Consider the following 18,362-nt stretch of genomic DNA (forward strand, 5'->3'; position numbering starts at 1 on the left):
CTTTACTGTGTGCCCTTGGGATTCAAGAGCCCTTGAGGGGAGGACCATGTCTACTGTCGTCAACTAGTATGTAAACCCAAACACCAAAGTTTCTTTTCTTCCTCATTTATCACCATGGGGTGATCTCATCCTAGGGGACCACACATTCCTGAATTTCTGATCAGGCCCCAAAGAACTATAAGTCCTCATCAAATGCAATATGTTCTGTGATGTGTTGGCTCTGATGTCAATCCCATGGCTTTTCTTTATACCCTTTTGGAAAATTTATAACTAGAAGTTTCATCTATATTTCAGAATGAGTCTTGGAACACTCAGATTGTGAAATCTGTGTTCTGATACCTTTTTCCGTAAGGAGGAAGAATCTTGCAAAGCAAGTGATCAGCTCAGATACCTGGAAGCCAGTTCATCCTCCAGGACAGTAGAGGTGAAATATGTATAAAGGGTGATCACCTGAGTTCTTTAAGTGGAAGGAGGTGAGTTCCTCTGATCTCTATCTCTCACTCTCCATGTGAGTAAAGAATGAGTAGAATTATTACACTGAATAACAAAAAATTTAGCAGCATGGAGCCCTGGATCTACTGCTTGCATTTTTCTCATCTAGATCTTGCTGTGTTGGCTTCTCTCTCAGTTTTAGGAGTATAACAGGAACACACCAACATACAGCCCTTTACAAATACTGCTGTGTGCTATACATACAGAGTTTACATGTTGTAAGAACACAGTTGGGCAAATTTTTCAAAATTAACTAATATAATTAGCACTCATTTAAATTATGATTCTGCTTCATCTCCTCATATTTGATCTTTGAAAACACATTTGTCATCTTTTTTTCTGGCCTCTGTGTAGTCAAGATGCAGTAGAAAAATATGTGTACCAACACTGAGGTATATGTCATTCTGAATCTTAAGCTGCCAAGGATCTTCTCCATACCTGTTATCAATTGTTGACTTTATAGATTCTTGTAGTATGGTATATGGGAACTCTACAGACTAGAGGATACTCCTTTCTAGGATGAATAATTTTGATACATTCTCTTCCCTAAAATAATTCTTCCGTTAGTTACCACAGGAAAACTGAGGTGTCTAGTTGAGTAATGGAAATATGATTAGAGTCAAGTAATTGAGGGAAGAGATGAAATGGAGGGAGTTTGGAGAGAGATATCCCCACTACATAGCTCACCAGCAGGTGGGTTTGTGTCACAGCGGTTCCACCTTTCTACTAGCCAGGACAGGAGCAATTATTGTTTCACTTTCAGTAAATACAGAAAATTAGAGATGATTGAAATGTTGAAAAGGAGGGTTTATTCATATGACATGAAGCCAGGGATAATTTACAGGAAATCTGCCAGTACCCTCCCCATCAATGACAAAAGCAGATACATGGGTCCTCTATTAATGAAGATTTGTTCTGTTCTCCCAGACTCTCAACAAAGAGAATGCTGACCGGAAATGACTCCCTGGTGACTGAGTTTGTTCTGGCTGGATTAACAGATCTCCAGGAGCTTCAGCTTCCCCTCTTTCACCTCTTCCTAATGATCTACATTGTCACCATTGTGGGCAACTTTGGCTTGCTCACACTTATTGCTCTCAATTCTCACTTGCACACCCCTATGTACTACTTCCTCTTCAACCTGTCCTTCATTGATCTCTGTTACTCTTCTGTTTTCAGCCCCAAAATGTTGATGAACTTTATCTCCAAGAGGAATGCCATCTCCTATGTGGGGTGCATGACTCAGCTGTTCTTCTTTCTCTTTTTTGTCATCTCTGAATGCTACATGTTGACCTCAATGGCCTATGATCGTTATGTGGCCATCTGTAACCCATTGCTGTATAGGGTCACCATGTCCCAGCACGTCTGTTCTGCATTGTCTCTTGCTGCCTATGTGATAGGATTTGTTGGTGCCGCTGCCCACATGGGCTGCATGCTTAGACTGACCTTCTGCAATGCCAATGTCATCAACCATTACTTGTGTGACATACTCCCCCTCCTCCAACTTTCTTGCACCAGCACCTATGTCAATGAAGTAGTCGTTCTTGTTGTGGTGGGCATTAATATCACAGTCCCCAGCTTTACCATATTGACTTCTTACATTTTCATTCTCACCAGCATTCTTCACATCAAATCTACTCATGGAAGATCAAAAGCCTTCAGTACCTGCAGCTCTCACATCATTGCTATTTCTCTCTTTTTTGGATCAGCTGCATTCATGTATCTTAAATATTCTTCTCCTGGATCTATGGATCAGGGAAAAATTTCTTCTGTTTTCTACACTAATGTGGGTCCCATGCTCAACCCTTTGATCTACAGTTTGAGGAACAAGGATGTCAAAGTTGCACTTAGGGAAGTCATGACTAAAATTAAAAAGAGAGACAAATTGTAATTAGAGAAACTAATTGTATAGAGAAATTGAAGAATCTTAAAACTTCTACTTTCATGAAGAGATTTTGCTCATGTGATTTCTGCAGATAGTGTTTTATGTGGTTACACCTGTTGTTTTGACATTTCTCTTAAAATCTCATTGTTTTGTTTCTCTCTCTCAAACACTTTTAGCAATTTTTTAAAAATAATTAATTAATTGTCAAGAGCCATCCGTGGGCTGTGTGTGGACTACATCCACATTGCAGTCTAGTGAATAGGAGAATATGGTATTTGGGAACTTCCAGTGGAAATTTCCTCTGGATAAGACCATCCAGACACATTGTGAGTTCTATTGAAGCTCTGCCTGGTCCCACACAACTTTGGAGATGGGATGACTTGCTACAACCTCCCAGACACACAGCCTATCAGAGGTGGTGTGACCTACCAAGATGTCAATCAACTTGCTGACTGCAAGACACCATGAAGAAAGATTCCATATCTGAAACCTTATACCTGCCTTTGACATGCTCCCTTAAATAAACCCTGAGAGCCATTTTCTAATTACCTAGCACCAGCTCCTGTGTGGGCTCAATATTTCAGGTATTTCATCCTTTAAAACTATGTTTTCTGACTCTGTGTCTTTGTTCTTCACTATTGTTCTAGATTTTAATCTCTTAGGTGGCTTACATCCTCCTGAGCATATAGAAAAACCCTCTAATGAGGCACTTGATGCCTCCCCGTAATTAATAACATGTTTGCAAAGCAATATACACACTGGTGTTTTTCATTAGGATTAAATACAGACACCATTATTTCTTCCCTTTCTGGATTATTTCCAGGGCTCTTCTTAATCTGAAAATATATAGAAAATTTCATAAATTACAAAAATTTAAAATTATGGTGTTCTCACCTAAATATAGAAATATGACAAATGACATATAGAAATGAAAAATGTGGTTTGGGATAAGGTTTCAGGGGTGGAGTCTTGCTTCATGGTGTCTTGCAATCAGCAGATTGATTGACATCTTGCCTGGTCACACTCATCTCTGATAAGCTGTGTGGATGGGTGGTTGTAGCAAGTCATCCCATTCCAAAGCTGTGGGGGACCAGGTAGAGCTTGAATAGAACTCAGAATGCATCTAGGTGGTCTTATCCAGAGGAAATTTCCACTGGAAGTTCCCAAATACCAGATTCTCCTATTCACTAGGTGCAATGCAGATTAGTCCACACACAACCCACGGATGGCTCTCAGCAATTAATTATTTTTAAAAATTGTTAAAAGTGCTTAAAGCATTTTCATTGTTATCAATATTGTGATAGTCATGAGGATATGGTGGAAAGTCTTCATTTCTTATCTCTGTAAAGCTTGATACAATAAGATAGATAAAATAGAAGGAATTGTTGGATTTCCTTTCCTCATTATTGTTGTTTTTTGTTACCCTTGTGAATGGAATGGAAAAACTTGTATCACAGGACACTCATTTGTGAGAACCTATATCACACATTTATTGTTGAAGAGTGTATACACACCTACACCTTTTACTGACAAAGGCAGCATTAACAGAAGATGATTAGAGACATAATATATGTGTACCCCAAGATTCCAGTAAGGGGTATGGTAGTTCATATTATTTATCCTGCATACATTACAATCTAAAATGGCTTCCAACATTTTCATAAGAAGCATACCATTCTCATAATAACTTTTTTTTCTCTTTTGATCACTAACAAAAATGTACTGTACATTAAGTTAATAGAACTATGTTAGCCAGTGGTTTACTTATCCAATCAGGGTCATTAGGAAAAATATATGTTAGTATTAATAAACTATATTCGTATCAACATTTTGTGAGCTTACTTAAACTTTGTATCATAAATAAGACAAAAAACACTTTTAACATAGGGGCTGTTTCATATCATTTCTGTATTCCTCCAACACTTTTGTCATCTTCAATTTAGATTGTTAATATAGAGACATTAAGAAATGTTCATTTGAAGAGTGTTGTTTGGTTAACAAAAATTATAAATTTACAATTATGATTAATGACTATAAAATGTAATAAACAATAGGAACAATAATAAATAATAGAAATTTTGAGTTTTAATTTCCTTTTTGGTGGTAGAATGTCAGCTTTATAAAATCCTCCTTAGCTCCTGTCAAGAGAACCAGCGGTGAGGAACATAGTTGGCTGAGAAATCTATAGCTAATACTCCTCTGGGTGAACCATAGTGCTCAGGCAGAGGCCATGCTTATTCTGAGAAGACTCACACAATGGTCCAGCAAGGTGAGTGGGAAGTGCTGGGGCTGGCTGATTTCTGCCTAACACAGGTCTCTTTTGATAGGAATCTTTGCTTGCAGACTTCCTATCATTCTCACCATGACCTTTTAGTACTGTACTGCAGTGTGATATTTTCTACCCAATCCTTCCATTTCTTTGTCCTTTCTAAGGTGACACTTTCATCCTGGTCTGAGTTGCTCATCAATAGGTTCTGTTCTCTTCCGTTTTATCCTTCACAGACATTTACATAATACCTCGCATGTCTTATTTCTGGCATCTTCTTCCAAGGGGATATTCCTGCTCTCTATATAAGGGAATGTTTTGTTATTTAAGGCCTCAGAACTAGAGTACAGTTTTTTAACTCATTGCACATCTTCTGAAGAAATAGAAGGAAAAATGGAAAATTGTGAAAGACCAGAGATAACTTCTAGAGAGTTGCTTCAGAATGGGCCAAAAAGCAGAGGTTGTATGAAAATGATGTCCTGAGCCAAGATGCCAGTACCAGAGAGATGATCTACAAGACGTCAATGTTCAACTAGAAAAACGTACAGGTACCTACAGAAGTCTGCTTTTAAAGTGTTTAAAGTGGGTTAAGAAGGGTAAGGTGTGAAGGAACATTTCATCTTGATCTTTTAATGACAGTGATTATTTTTCTGGGATAGGAGTTTAGGTCAAGCCTTTTTTTGGTAAGACCTGTCAATATTTGCATTGTACTGAAAGTCTTTTAGATATTATGCTAACATTCAGAGTAACTAAAATAGGTATTCATAATAAAAATAATAGAAATCTGTCCTCTATAAAATTTTAAGATTTCTTATGTTGAAAGAAGATAAATTGAAGATAAAATGAATAAATTTCTTGAATCAGTTTAGAACAGATGCTCCTCAGTGACTATATCCTTGTCTCGGTAAATGGTTCATTATTGCTGTAATTTTTATATTTATATGAAGATATTATGATTTTTGAAAAATTCTAAAATCCTTGGTATAAAAGAATGGCCTTAAAAGAAAGTGAGGCCTCTTTTAAGAACTTCAGTATGATTAAAATCATTACAATGAGAGAAGAGTTTTTATTTATATTCATTATAATAATTTCACTATTTTAATTTAAAAAATACTCTGCAAACAGATTCTGAATGCTTAGTATCCAATTCTACTTTTTTATTTACATTCATAACAATGATTTGTGAAACAAAAAGCTTAACACTGGTTTGAATTTGGTTTTGTGGCACATATTTTACTAACGACTTTTTATGTTTTTATAAAGACAGAATGAAATGTACACCATCCATGTCTATAAGCCCTGGGCAGCTGGTCTGAGCACTATATTGTATTCTGAAGCATAGCATGGTAGACAATGAACCAACAAATAACCTGACTCAGTTCTGACAAGTTTGTAGCCCCAAATGGGGCTCTTAGGAAGTCGAGAGTCAGTAGGTCTAATGTGACAGTGCTTCATATCTTTAGTAGGCATAAGAACAATGAGATAAAATGGCATCCTTGCTCCATTCTCATATCCAAAGTGGTGCTGCAGCAGTCATAGGCCGAGGAGACAGAGCCTACAGTTGGCAAGAGGTCTTCGGGCTGCTGTTGGAGTTTATGATTCAGTTGTCCAAGGAGCACAGTGCTAATCCTCAGGACCTGTCCTGCATGGTAGCTGGATGCCAGGAAGCAAATCCATGACAACCACTTCTTCAGAAAGAAGCTCAAACTTCCATATTTCAAGGGCACATTACTTCTGCCCATTTCTAGCTACTATTAGCTGACAGAGGTCTAATGGCATCTAATATAGTTGCAGAATGTTTACTATAACTATCCACAACCTTCTACTGATTAGAGATCTTTAGTTATTTTGAAATACTTGGAAAAAAAGTGAAAATGATTCTAAATATTTGTTCAATGTTAAATAAATCAGTGAAAGAATAACTCTTGCATTATTTAAATATAATTCAATTTCAAAGTTTCAAATGGTCTTAAAAATTATTTAGCCAGGTGAGGTGGCACATAACTTGTAACCAGTAATCCAAGCCACATGGTAAACTGAGGTAGATGAACTGAAAGTTCAAGGCTAGCCTAAATAACTTAGTCAGACCCATCTCAAAATAAAAAATAAAGGGACTGGGGATGTTGCTTAGTGATATTGCACTGGGGTTCAATGCTCAGGATTGCAAGAAAGAAAAAAAGAATTTAAAGGAAAATATTTAACACTCAGAGATGTTTTTAGATATGTTATGCTTTAGATATGAGGCATTCTCCAAGAGCTCATGTGTAAGACAGTACAAGAATATTCAGACGTGAAACGATTAGATCACAAAAGGTGTAATTTAATGAGTGGATTAATCCACTGAAATGGATTTGCTGTGTGGTAACTGTAGGCAGGTAGGATGTGGCAAGGGGAAATAGGTCACTGGGAGCATGCTGATGGGGCTTATATTTTGTCCCTGTTGAGCAGAGCTCTCTGTCTGCTTCTTGGTGGCCATATCTTGAGTTTCTTTCCTCTGCTATGTCCTTTTGACCTGATGTTCTGCCTCACCTCAGGTCCAAAGCAATGGAGTTGGCCACACATGGACTGAGACTTATGAAATTGTGAGCTAAAATACAGTTTTCCTCTTCTATGTCCTAAAACTACGTTTTCTTTTCTGCACCTTCATGAAAATGGAGCATAATATAAAGCTTTTAAAGTTAAACTCCCATTGACTTTGAGAAACTGAACATATTGAGTTTGAAAAGAGAAATGAACAAAGATATTGTGGCACATCTCAGTGAGAAGAATGACCATTTGATGTACTTCCTTATAATTGAATCAGTGTGATGTAACTGTTATGCAAATGGAAGAAAGAAAGGAATAAATTTTGCAATACAAGGAGAAGCTTAGAATCTCTACATTCATTCAATGTTTGTCCATAGATACCCTGGAGGTATTAAAAGCAAAAGAATGACCTTCATCTTAAGCTTTAATTATAGCCTGATTTAAAACTCTTCTCACATTGTGATTTTCTAAAATGTGAACTTGAAGCATTTCATGTTCTCGCATTTCCTAAATAAAATTTCTTAGGATTTCCATAGAAAATACACATTTTAATGAATCACCAAGGTCCTCTTCAAGGTTGTTACTGAAGGAATGTCTGTCATGTGGAATGTTTCAAGTTCCCCCCAAGGAATTCTTGTTCCCTTATTAATTTTTGTTCCCTTAGTAATTTTGGGTAGTCTGAGAATAATAATGGAGATTCATTTTTCAGCAATAGTTGGGTTTTCTATTATCTTGAGTAAAATATAATGTGTAATGTTAAAAATAAAATAATCAGGGGAGCTCCAGTTTTTCCCCCTTGCTTTTGGTGTTTCTTAGTTTACTTCCTCACTGAGTGTACCAACCCATGACTTAATTGGAAATGACCCACAAACACTTTTTCATGTTCTAATCTTTCTCCCGAGCTTCATTTAACCTTATTTATATATCTCCTTCTCCATACTTGTACTAGGATGCCATTTGTTCAAAACTGAATGTATAATTATAGCAATATTTCCTGTCTTTGTGAGTTCTATCTGTATTAACACTCTAATTTACCCAAACACCTAGAGCAATATGTTGGGAAATTTTATTGTCTATTTCCATCCTCTTTGTGAGACATCCTGCTGAATCTTCTCTTACAATGTCTCCTGTTTGTTTCCTGGAATTACAATAGTACTCTAAATTAGGCCCTAACTTCCTTAACAAGATTGCTAAAGTGCAAGAAATAAAATTAAGAATTAATAAATGGTATGTGTGCTCTGGTCCAGCAAGGAGGTCCACATTACAGGGAAGAGGAGAATGTGGCTGTGGAGTCACTATTCAAGACCTCCGGAGACCACACAGGAAGCAGGTCTGATTTTATTGTGCAGTTCCCATGTATATATGCTCAGACAGTAGTTAAGCAGATTATAGGTAGCCATCAATACAATTTCTTAGTAACTGTTCTTGAAGTAACCAATTGAGGAGTGGGCTGTGGAGGAAGCACTGGGACTGAACACATGGCCTCATGCCCAGGGCTATGCCTACAGGATAAGTGTCCTGTAGCTCACGTGACTAGCATGAGGGGAGTGGCCTGACCCTCAGATACCCTTAACGTATGCCATGTATGTAGTACTCCATTCACTTGTCCCTACAGGAATGAACTCAAACAAAAAAAATTTCTGCTCAGAAAGTAAACAATCACTGAGGTGAATGGAGAGCCCACATTTGGAGAGCAAATTTTTGCCATGTGCACATCAGAAAGAGCACTAATCTCCAGAATATACAAAGAACTCAAAAAACTTAACACCAAAAAAAACAAACAATCCAATCAACAAATGGGCTAAGGAGCTGAAAAGGCACTTCTCAGAATAAGATATACATTTGATTAACAAATATATGAAAAAATGTTCAACATTTCTTGCAATTAGAGAAATGTAAATCAAAACTACTCTAAGATTTTCATCTCATGCCAGTCAGAATGGCAGTTACCAAGAATGCAGACAACAATAAGTGTTGGTGAGGATGTGGGGGAAAAGGTACACTCCTGGTGGAATACATGCCTGGTAGAATTGAAATTGGTGCAACCACTCTGGAAAGCAGTATGCATATTCCTTAGAAAACTTGGAATGGAGCCACTATTTGACCCAGCTATCCCACTCCTTGGTTTATACCCAAAGGCCTTAAAATCAGCATACTATAGTAATGTAGCCACATAAATGTTTATAGCAGCTCAATTCACAACAGCTAAACTGTAGAAACAACCTACATGCTCTTCAGTAGATGAATGGATAAAGAAACTGGTATATATACACAATGGAATATTGCTCAACATTAAAAGAGAATGAAATCATGGCATTTGCAAAAACGGATGGAGTTGGAGAATATCATGCTAAGTGATGTAAGCCTATCCCCCCAAACCAAAGGCTGAATGTTCTCTCTGATAAGTGTATGCTGATCCATAATAGGGTTCAGAGGCATTCACTGGAAAAATTAAGTAAATTTGAATGGGTAAAGGGTGGAGGGTGGGGAAAGGATGGGGGCAGGAAAGATGGTAGAATGAGATGGACATCATTACCCTATGTACATGTATGACTGCACATATGATTTGACACTACATCATGAGCAACCAGAGAAAATTTGTATTGCAATTGAGTATAATGAATCAAAATGCATTCTGTTGTCATACATACCTAATTAAAATAAATTAATTAATTAATAAAAAACACAAAGGGTTGTATGATGATTTTTGGTTTTAGTTTTGCTTTCTTAGTGCTGTAGATTGAACCCAGCAATAATCTACCACTAAACCAAATCTCCTGTCCAACTTTATTTTTTATTTTGAGACAGGGTCTCATAAGTTGAGTTTGAGAACTTTCTCAGCCTTCTGAGTCACTGGCATTATGGGCATGTGACACCAGGCCTGGCTTCTTTCTTCTCTTCATCTCCTCCTTCTCCTTTCTTCTCTTCTTTCTTGTAAATCATTCATTGACTGCTATAATTGCCTCTGCAGCTTATCTAACCTTTGTCTATCTAATACTAGTCATTCCTACCAGTGCCACCACATTAATCCTTATAAGGCAGCACTGTGGTTACTTCTGTTCTTTGCTAAAAATAAATAAATAAAGACCTAAGTGGCCTCCAATAGGGAAAAAATCCTTCATTTAGGTACCTGGGAGCTTCCTACACTACACTGATTCGTGGTCTGATCTGAGTCCAAGCTGCAGTCCCGTAAGAGAGATGTTGGGAGTTCAAGGAGGGGCTGTGCAAGTCCTCAGGGTGACATTCAGGGAGTGGGGAGACTGCAGTCTTTTTCTGAACTCAGTAACTTGGATCTGGAGTGCCCCTAGATGACTTTTGTGGGTCAAGCATTGGCCTTTATGTAAACATCTTACTGATTTTTTTTCTGTCCTTCATTCTTATCTACAACTAAAACCATTGGCACTGTATAAGCCTTTGCCAGGGGGCAAAATATCTGTGTTGTATCCAGGACAAGTTCCAAGAATAATAAAGAGATCTTCATTAATTCTTTCTTTATTTTACACATAGAGCATTTACTGATGTGCCAGGTATTGCTCTAGGTGGTACAGAAATAGCACTGAAGTACATAGACAAAATCTCTGCCTTTGGGGAGCCTAGACTCTAACATATGTAGGTGCATGTATTGGGGGAAGACACAACAAGTAAAAAAATGAATTTATGGTATTTCATCTAGTGATAGGTGAAGAGAAAATTCCATTTGTATATGGAAAAGTTTTTCTTATATGTCTTTTCTGGGGATGTATCCCATTTGGTGAGGAATCAAAATATATGCAAAATGGTATCCTACCAATAAGTTATTGTTTGGAAGATAATTTATTTTAGTTGTGAAACTAATCTGTAGAGAAAACACTGGAGAAATACTGGTCTTATGATTTTCCATCAGGTCCCTAGGATTTCCAAACTCACAAAAACCTCTTGGGATCTTTTGTCATCAGTAGATGATGCTATTTACCTAACCTCACTAGATAAAGAAGACATTAGGTAAAGCACCATCAGAAATCATGATCTGTACCTTAGGGTGTTTCAGAGTTTTGGGTATAGAGAGTTGTCCTCTGGCTCTCTCTGTTCATAATTTATAACAAACAAAAGCAATACCAACAAAAAATGTGTGTTTTCTGGTCTGTAAATTCATCAGAGCTACCTGCCATTCATAAGAATGGAGCAGAAGTGTTATCAAGAGTCCTGACACAGAGGGTTGAGAGCTGAATTGTACCCATCATGCTATTCTTCTAGAGCTCATCTCTGGAAGCTGGTGAGTGTTTGAAAAGCCTCATCTTCTCTCTGCTGTGCTCATCATTGACTTTGAGGTAGAGGTGGGAGGTGGATTGTAAAGAAAGAAGTTTAGCTGAGATGAAGTAGTCATTGCCTTCCTGACCTTTTTTCCCTCAGAAATTGCCTTAATAAACCCTTACAGGTTATCTAAAACTTATAAAATGGAGCAAAGGCATAGAGGGATGAAGGAAGGATTTAATTCATCTTCTATTCTGGATCTCCATCTCACTGTGTTGGGGCTGGGTAGAAAGAGCTGGCTTCTCCTTTTAATGTTACTATTTCTCCTTTTCTCACAGACCCATTCCAGGGAGGAATGGCCTCACAATGGCTCCTCAGTGACCCAGTTTATCCTGCTGGGTTTAACACAGCAGCCAGAGCTCCAGCTGCCTCTCTTCCTCCTCTTCTTAGGAACCTACGTGGTCTCTGTGGTGGGGAACCTGGGCTTGATTGTTCTGATTGTTCTGAATCCTCACCTGCACACTCCCATGTACTACTTCCTCTTCAACCTTTCCTTCACAGATCTCTGCTACTCCCGAATGCTGAATGCTGATGAGCTTTATAAACCAGAACATCATCTCTTAGGCAAAGTGCATGGCTCAGCTCTTTTTCTTTGCTTTTTTTGTAACTGATGATGCTGTATTTTGACATCAATGGCCTATGATCGAAATGTGGCCATCTATAAGCCCCTGCTTTACAGAGTCACCATGTCCCATTAGGTCTGTCTCTTACTAATTAATGGTGGGTGTGTATGCTAGGGGGCTTGTGGGTGCCATGGCCCACACTGTATGCATGATGAGACTCAGTTTTTGTGACAGAAACACCATCAATCACTACATGTGTGACATACCTCCTCTCCTGAAGCTCTCCTGCACAAGCACCTCCGTCAATGAGCTGGGGGTTTTCATTGTGGTGGGTGTCAATGTTATACGGCCTACCATTATTATCTTCATTTCTTACACTTTGATCCTGTCCAACATTTCCGGCATCCATTCCACAGAGGGCAGGTCCAAAACATTCAGTACCTGTGGCTCTCATATTATCGCTGTTTCTCTTTTCATTGGAGCATCAGCATTCATGTACCTTACACCATCTCCTACTGGGTCTCTGGATCAAGATAAAGTCTCCACAGTTTTTTTTAAGGAGATAAAGAGAGAGAGAAAGAGAGACAGATAGACAGAGAGAGACAGAGAGAGAATCTTTTGTTGTTGTTGTTGTTGATGGACACAACACAATGTCTTTTTTATTTTTTTATGTGTTGCTGAGAATCGAACCCGAGTCCTGCCTGTGCTTGGCGAGCACTCTACCGCTGAGCCACAATCCCAGCCCTCCACAGTTTTTTATACCATTGTGGGACCCATGATGAATGAACCCTTTCATCTACAGTTTGAGAAACAAAGATGTCCATGTTGCACTGAGAAAGATTTTGAAGAAAAGCATGCTTTCCTAAACAGAAACTGTGTTTGGTATAGATGCCTGATATTCATTAGGGCAAATGAGATGTGAATCATGGAAAGAATAACAAGAAACGGAAATAAAATGCAAATAATGTAATAATATAGTTGATCATGAATTATACGAATCAGTTCATTGGCTAAGGCAACATAAGGAAAAGGATGGTCAGTTCTTCATTCTTTCTGAGAGAAGGGAGAGTAAGTCTGTCTTACATTCTCTGGGTTATTCTCAGAAACTATAAAGTGTTAAGTAGAATAAGGTTTCATGACAGTAAATCAAGAAATGGTAAGATGATGAGATCTGACTAGGACACATCTGGAATTCTTGAGAAGCTGTGTCATGGAAATATTTGACTTTTGTGGACTTGGAGTTAGTCATTTAGTCTCTCACTTGATAACCCTCTTTTTGGTAATTAAGTGGTTTTTATTTTGTTTCCATAATTGAGGAAAGCCTTGTGGGCGTTCTTCTCAGGACATTTTCTCTTTTTGCTTCATTCTGAGGGGAGTTAGGTAAAGGGAAGTCAAAGATGTTCTTGTGATCTTAGTTCCTAAATCACCATTGAGGGCCACCAGGATAAAGGGACTTCCATGGGTTTGACCTCATGGAGTCCATGAGAGGACTGTGTGTAGGAGGACATTCTATTTCTTCCCTGGGAAGAAGATTACTGCAAAGGTTTGTCAATTATCAGTTGCTGCATGGATTTCTCTATAAATCACTCAGGTGAACATTAACCTATGTCCAGGGTGGGTGTAAAATTAACATAGGCCTTAAAAATAGAGGAGGAAGAAGAAAGTTAAATCTTTTGTGTGGTTAATATCACAGGAATTTTATTGTTCACCCATTCCTTTCTCTTACGAGATCCTAACATGTCAACCTCCTTTTCTAATTCTTTTCCCACATAATGCATACATCTCCTAACACCTCTCTCCCTCTGCACACCAACACACCAACTTCATTTCTGTTCCTCCTTCTCAGATGTCACTGTCTCTCAGTTATAGTACCATCTGTTCCCTCTGCGTGGAATGTTCCTGTGGCACCTATCACTGAGATCTCGCTTGACATGTCACCTCCTTAGTAGAGTCCATATTGATCATCTATTAAAATAGGTATACAGTTATTCTCTTCCCTTCTAGAGTAAGTACACAGTTATTCTCTCAAATGGTAAGATTGTGAAATTTTGACTAGGACACTTCTAGATCTTACCATTGAGATATTTTTGTCTTTTCCTCAAATAATATTTACAGTCTTAATTCATTAGCAGTGAGATCTTTCCTGATAACATTTCACTCTCTTTTGTCTTTTGAGGCTTACATGATACAATTGTAGCTTTTTTAATAACTGTCAAATGTAAACTGAGCTTCTATTCTATTTTAGACATCAAAATATCAAGGGTTTATGGTAAATGAGAAAAATATAGTGGTGAAGAAGATAGAAAATGAGTGTGTGTGTGTGTGTGTGTGTGTACATGAATATATCAGAAAAAAACTATAGAAAGTTTTCAGTTAAGCTGATAATAAAGAGATTAACTGTGTATTTACTTTAATGAGTGAGGTCAGGACGGGCTCTACTAAGGAAGGAGCATGGGAGCTGAGATCTCAGGGACAAAAGGAAGACAGCCACATGGACATTCCAGGAAGAGGGAAGAATTGATACAAAATCTAAGAGACACTGACATTTAAGTATGAGCAATAAGAAAGAGGTTGGTGTGTCAGGGGTGTAATGGGAAAGGGGTAAACAAAAGGATATGTATGTATTATGTGGGAAAAGAATTAGGAGAGGAGGTTGAAGTATTAGACTCTCATAAGGGAAGAGTGGGTGTTTTGAAAGCACAAAAAATCCAGGTAATATCAACCACACAAATGATTTAGCTTTCTTCTTCCTCCTCTATTTGGAAGGACTGCTTTTGTTCATTTTATAACCACCCTGAAAATAAGTTAACAGTTCTATCAGTAATTTTTGTGAAATCCATGAAATAATATAGTCTAACACCAAAGTGTCATATCCTGCAGGAGAGATAATGGTTTCTTTTGCTAATTTTCTACACATACCAAAATATGCATCAGAAGCTACAGATTCTCAACTGGAACAAGAATAGAAGGAGAACCTCCCCTAATTTTGTGCTTTCACCCTCAGTACAAATGGCCCAACAGGAAAGAACACTGGAATGGGTACTACAGGATCTGCTTTTGGTTGCAGATTCCGCAAGTGTTGTGCTCTCTGTTCTCTCAGTTTTACTTTCTGCATGGCTAATATTAAAAGTGCTGTGGTAGAGTTAAATAAAATGTTACATCATTACAAAGTGCTTAGTGTTCTAAAAATTATACTGAAGTGATTCTAAGAACTTAGCACCTATATTTTCACATAAGTTTACTGAAATCAATATTGTACCTTATACTCAATGACATCTCATTGTTACTGATTTGCTGGATCTAGCTATCATTGCTTGTGTCCAGCAAATGTGATCATATGTATCAATGTTGCTGTCACTGCAAGTGTGTCAGGAGAATTGTGTAGGGAGATAGTTCATTGTCATTTAAGATTCTTGTAAGTATATATATATATGTGTGTGTATGTATATATATATATATATATGTATATATATGTAATTTTATGTATATATGTACATATACAAACATATGTATATATAATGAGTTTATACAGTTTTTATAACTGTAACTTCACTATAAATTTAATGCAGCATTGAAGTATGTAGCTATCAAATACATGCAAGGATATGGTTAAAAGAGCAGAGGGTATAATTTTGTTATTTCATTTCATTTTCTGATTCATTTCTGCATTGGGGATTGGACAGAGGAGTACTTCACACTGAACTATATTTCCAGAAGAACAAATTTGAAAATAACAGTTTGAAATACTGATCACAAGAGTACCCTTAACCTGGAATACAGTTATAGTATCACGTGGTATGGTGAGAGGTGTGTACTGAGTTTTAGGGAGGCACTGGTGTTACTCTGAGGACTTGCTGAAAATTAGTCTTGATTTGAATAAATATCCTTCTCAGGAATTTAAAGAGTGAGGGAAAGTAGTCTTTTAAAAAAAATTCCAGTAATAGTGGAGAGCATAGTCCAATTTCATGTTTGGAAATTTGAGTTATGAATACAAATTTAAACAAAAGATCACAGGACTGCCGGTACCCCACTCCACCCTGGCTCCAATTCTTTAGGTTCATCAGTCTCTTGTCTCTTTTTGAGCAATTCTTGTTCTGCCTGACTTAGGTGAGCAATTTCATAAGGCCATGGGTTATTATCATTAGAGTTCTGAATATCCTTATACAGTACAATGGAGTTATTTTAAAGTTATCAGAAACATGAATTTGCAGAATTATTCCACGAAATTTCTTAAAGACACAGTTTCCAGATAGGTAGTTCTGAAATTCATGTTAATTTAGGTAAAGCAACTTAACTATTGGCTAAATTTAGAATAGCCATGTTGATATCTGATGACTATTCAAAATTGACATTGAAATTTAGTTATTCCTGTAGAATCCAATAATTTTATTATTAGAGTTATGACTGATACCATATCAAGATGCCACAACACGAGACAAAATCAGTTAAGAGTCCCTCCAGGTGAATTGGGCTGGCACTAAATAATCACACAGACACAGAAACACAGAAAATACCTTTTTCTTGGGGTTCAGTGACAACTTTGCTGCCCCAGCTCCCACAAGGGAGGCAAGAGAAGCATGCAAATAAAAGAGAGATATATAGAGAGAGAGCACACCTGAAACCATCCTATTTATTGAGGGGAAGACATTTGAGAGATTTCAACCCAAATAAGGCAAGGGATTGGGTTTCCGGGGATTGCTTGGTGATGTCTTGCTGTCAGCAGATTGACTGACATCTTAGAAGGCCACACCCATCTCAGGTGCTGGGAAAAGGACACATGTCACATAGCCCAGTCAGAGCAGCAACGTCAGTCCAGTCCCCTCATGAGCTCTAATGCTCATAGCTCACACACGGACCGTGGCTGTCTCACAACATCAAGTTGCATCTGACTTTTAGGAATCTCATACATTTTTGGAACACATATTTATAATACATTATATAAGCATAAGTCTAATAATTCTCTCAGAGTTCCATGGGCCTTTGAACACCCCAAATCTAGTTCTAGGTCAAAGAACTTAATTTTAGAATTTAATTTTTGGAAGCATGTTAAAAATATCAAGAAGATTAGGATACTTATTCTAGAATGATCTTGGTTATCTATTTAGTCAAAATGAAAAAATTGTAAGGGAAAATTAGATTATTCAGTTTTACAAAAACAGTTCTTTCAAGATTGAAAAGACACACTTTTCTTAAAGAATCAGAACTTAATAAAAGATGGCACAAAAAATTATCTTGCTAAAACACAGAATCTTTCTGTCCTAGCTAAGTTATCTAAAAAATGAAAAAGAATTCAGTATTTTCTATTATGAATAAATAAATACACTTGGAACCCTCATCATTTTTAATACAGAAGATTATATTTTAGATTTATATTAGTATATTTTTATATAAAACTTAATCTACATATATAATGCTGTATGATTTTTGGCAAACCTGATGACACATAAAATTGCTTTCACAAGATTCATCTTCCAAAAACCTATAACTTGGAGCTGAAGTTGTGGCTCAGTGGTAGAGCATTTGCCTAGCACAAGTGAGGCACTGGGTTTGATTCTCAGCACCACATAAAAGTAAAAAAAAGAAAGGTTTATTGACAAAAACAAACAAACAACAAAAAAAAAAACAAAAAAACCCTACAACTTGCTTTAACTGCAATTTGCTTAATCTTCATTTTTATTCTACCTTTCTTTCTCTAATCATTTTGACCACAACAGATTCTTTCTCAAACAAAAATTGCTTTTTTAAATTTTACTTTAATTCTTTAAAAAAATAAATCTTCATACATATAACTTGATCAAATACATCTCCATTTGCTCAAAAAAGAATCATTTCCCTTTTTAGTTTTATTTAATGACTTTGTCAAAACTCAGTTGACGATATGAATATGGATTAATTTCTGGGTTAATTTCCATTCCATCTCTCTGTGTCTTTTTATGCCAGTATCCATGGTCGTCTCAGCAATCTCTGGGTGGGGCCTCTACTTCAGAAGTCCAAGCACCAGCTCTGGCACACTCCAGCCTTTAGTAGTCCAAGGACCAATCTATCAAACTTCTTTTCTTAGATTCTAGAATCTGATCATGCTTTCTTTTCTGTTTGCACCAGTCCTGGAATAATACCTATTTTCTCTAGATTAAATATCTTTGTATTTTCTCATTGTTAACTTCTTGTTTTTCTCCTTGAATATCTGTATAACTGCTTCTCTATTTTAAATTCCTTTGTTTGGAAATGTATAATTTACTTCTTCTTTTTAACTTGACTTTTTCTGATACAGGAAACATACTCTATACAAATAGACTGTCTTCCCACATCACATAATATAATCCTGTCCAATTAGCTCATGCCA

General features: G+C 37.1%; 1 protein-coding gene and 1 pseudogene across 1 annotated transcript; both read left to right on the forward strand.

The window, feature by feature from the left end:
• The first annotated feature begins 1,435 nt into the window (after window positions 1-1,435).
• LOC101977699 (olfactory receptor 8B3) lies at window positions 1,436-2,380 on the forward strand. The gene has a single exon (XM_005339560.2). The coding sequence runs from the start codon at window positions 1,436-1,438 to the stop codon at window positions 2,378-2,380; it is 945 nt and encodes a 314-aa protein (XP_005339617.2).
• A 3,747-nt stretch (window positions 2,381-6,127) lies between these two features.
• The window catches only part of LOC101977973 (olfactory receptor 8B8-like), a 28,683-nt pseudogene continuing 16,448 nt past the window's right edge, over window positions 6,128-18,362 (forward strand).

The sequence above is a fragment of the Ictidomys tridecemlineatus genome, chromosome 4 (genome assembly GCF_052094955.1).
Source record: "Ictidomys tridecemlineatus isolate mIctTri1 chromosome 4, mIctTri1.hap1, whole genome shotgun sequence".
Taxonomy (NCBI): Eukaryota; Metazoa; Chordata; class Mammalia; order Rodentia; family Sciuridae; genus Ictidomys; species Ictidomys tridecemlineatus.

Coding starts and splice junctions, on each gene's coding strand:
- LOC101977699 (XM_005339560.2), top strand. CDS start 1,436: ATGCTGACCGGAAATGACTCCCTGGTGACTGAGTTTGTTCTGGCTGGA.